This window comes from Phragmites australis, chromosome 2, assembly GCF_958298935.1.
Source record: "Phragmites australis chromosome 2, lpPhrAust1.1, whole genome shotgun sequence".
Lineage (NCBI taxonomy): Eukaryota > Viridiplantae > Streptophyta > Magnoliopsida > Poales > Poaceae > Phragmites > Phragmites australis.
In genome coordinates, this window is record NC_084922.1 from 27,121,921 (window position 1) to 27,124,021 (window position 2,101).

Genomic DNA, 2,101 nt, shown 5'->3' on the forward strand with positions numbered 1-2,101 from the left:
ACCATTAATTGTGAAAAGCGTAATGACTACTAAAGCATGATATATTAGAATCGGTAGGTGCATTTGGAACCCCAATTGTTGCAATATGCAAATGTCTCCTTTGACATGGATTTTCATCTCTTAAAGTGGATTTCCAATGCTTAATACTACATGTGAGAAATTTATTGCTTATTCTAATAACCACCTAGATTCTATGATACAAAGAGCAAACTTTTGGTTTGCATGTGTGTAGCACACGTGCATGGTTACTAGTGAGTAAGAAGGTTGGCTGTCATTATGCCTCTATGAATGGAGCATGCTTCATTTTTTATGAAATATTTTGAATATGCTCATTATGTACTTGTGATTGTAAGTAATTGGATGGGTGCATAGTGCTGGTTTCCATCGTAGTACTGGTGTTTCAACTTAAGGTTTTTTCCACATAATCTGCCAGAGTTTTGTGTGGCGCCCTATTGAGATTGTGTTGTCAACTCCATTTCTTTTCTCTTACAATTACTATGCTGCTCATGCATCAATTTCATCCCTATATGGTGTTATTTACATGGATTTCTGTCGGATGGCAGGCTAATCTATACTGAAGAGCTCACCGTAAAGCCGGAAATATTCCCCCATGGCAAACCTGAATATGAGTCCAGAAATTGCAGAGGAGCAGGATCCGAAGCGGTGGCTATAGCTCACCGAAAAGCTCAATTGTAGTTATAGTACATACCGAACAATATACCTTCTTACAAACCTTCCCAATAAGCTGTTGTGCTGTAGTATTGTAGAATCGAGCAGGTTTCCACTTGTACTGTCAGCAAGTGGATAAAATTTGCTGAGGCTACATCAGGCTGAGTGGCAGGCCTTAGCTGTATTGAACACCGAAACCAAAACGTGTCTGTGCTGATAAACTTGATGAACCAACAACTCCATCGTTCTTTCTCTTCAGTTGAGTTTCTTGTTTGATGCCAAAACACGAAATTGCGAACATGTGTATCTCTTCGATGACGAAAGCATGCAATTTGCAACGAATGCATCATGAAATCGTTCTCAAGAATACACACAAGAGAGAGGTACAGTTATACAAGGCTTGAGTTTTTTAAATACAACAGAGCTTCCATTCCTCCATAATCCTATCAGCTCCTACACCAAAAGCCATCTTCCCCGACTGCCCAAGTGTCCAGCTGCGAAACAACAAACAAGATCACAAGGCAGTGGCACATCAATCTTCCATTAATCGTCAACGAATTGATCCTTGAGGCAACAAACAATGATGCTCTGTGCATGAGCCATGGATGCTTACCTAGCCAGCAGCCATGCATGGGCATTTAGTAGTAGCCGATGTCGGCGTCGTCGACGACGAGGTCTCCGTTGATGAGCTCGCGGTAGGCGGCCACGGGCCAGATGAAGCCCCTGGGGAGGAGCCGCGTGGCGAGCTCGACGTCGATGATGATCTCCCTCATGGCGGGCTTCTTCTCCCCACGGATGGCGATGAGGTAGCTCCTGCCGACCCACCCGATCCAGCCGGCGATGTAGAGGAAGAGCAGGCCGGGGGTGATGAACTCGCCCCAGTGCCGCTGGTCGCCGCTGACAATGAGGTGCGGCAGGCCGTCGGCGCCGCAGAGCAGGCCGAACTTGCCGTAGTTCTCGAAACGGCGCTTGGTCTTCTCGATGGTAGCGTTGATGGCGAGCGCGGGGGCGGAGTCGGGCGCGTACTTCTTGAGCGACGCGTTGAGCTTCTTGAGCGAGTTCTTCTCGCGCTTGGCGAACGCCTTGGACTCCTTGCACGGGGTCAGGCCCGCGATGTCGGCGGCCGCGGGAGGAGGGGAGGTGGCCGCGGAGGAAAGAAGCACCGACGACAGCGCGAGCGCCGCCGAGAAGGTCTTGACGGACGCAGCGAGCGAGACACTGTTGCCGCCTTCGTTGCCGGAGGCGGAGCAGGACACGGAGAGGCGCGCGCGCGGGAGGCAAGGCTTGGCGGCGAAGGTGGCCGTGGAGGATGCGGCGAGGGCGGCCATCTCTGCTGCTGCTGCTGCGTCCGGCGGGCGCGCGCGCGAGGCGTGGAAGTAAGAGAAAGAAACGAGGTTGAGATCAGGCGGGCCGGTGTAAGCGATCAGAAGGA

General features: G+C 50.5%; 1 protein-coding gene across 1 annotated transcript; it reads right to left on the reverse strand.

The window, feature by feature from the left end:
* Positions 1–960: 960 nt before the first annotated feature.
* On the reverse strand, positions 961–2,101 carry LOC133906301 (photosystem I reaction center subunit III, chloroplastic-like). The gene is made up of 2 exons (XM_062348169.1): positions 1,283–2,101; positions 961–1,163 (listed from the first exon to the last, which is right to left on the reverse strand). The coding sequence occupies exon 1, from the start codon at positions 1,995–1,997 to the stop codon at positions 1,308–1,310; it is 690 nt and encodes a 229-aa protein (XP_062204153.1). The 5' UTR covers positions 1,998–2,101; the 3' UTR covers positions 961–1,163; positions 1,283–1,307.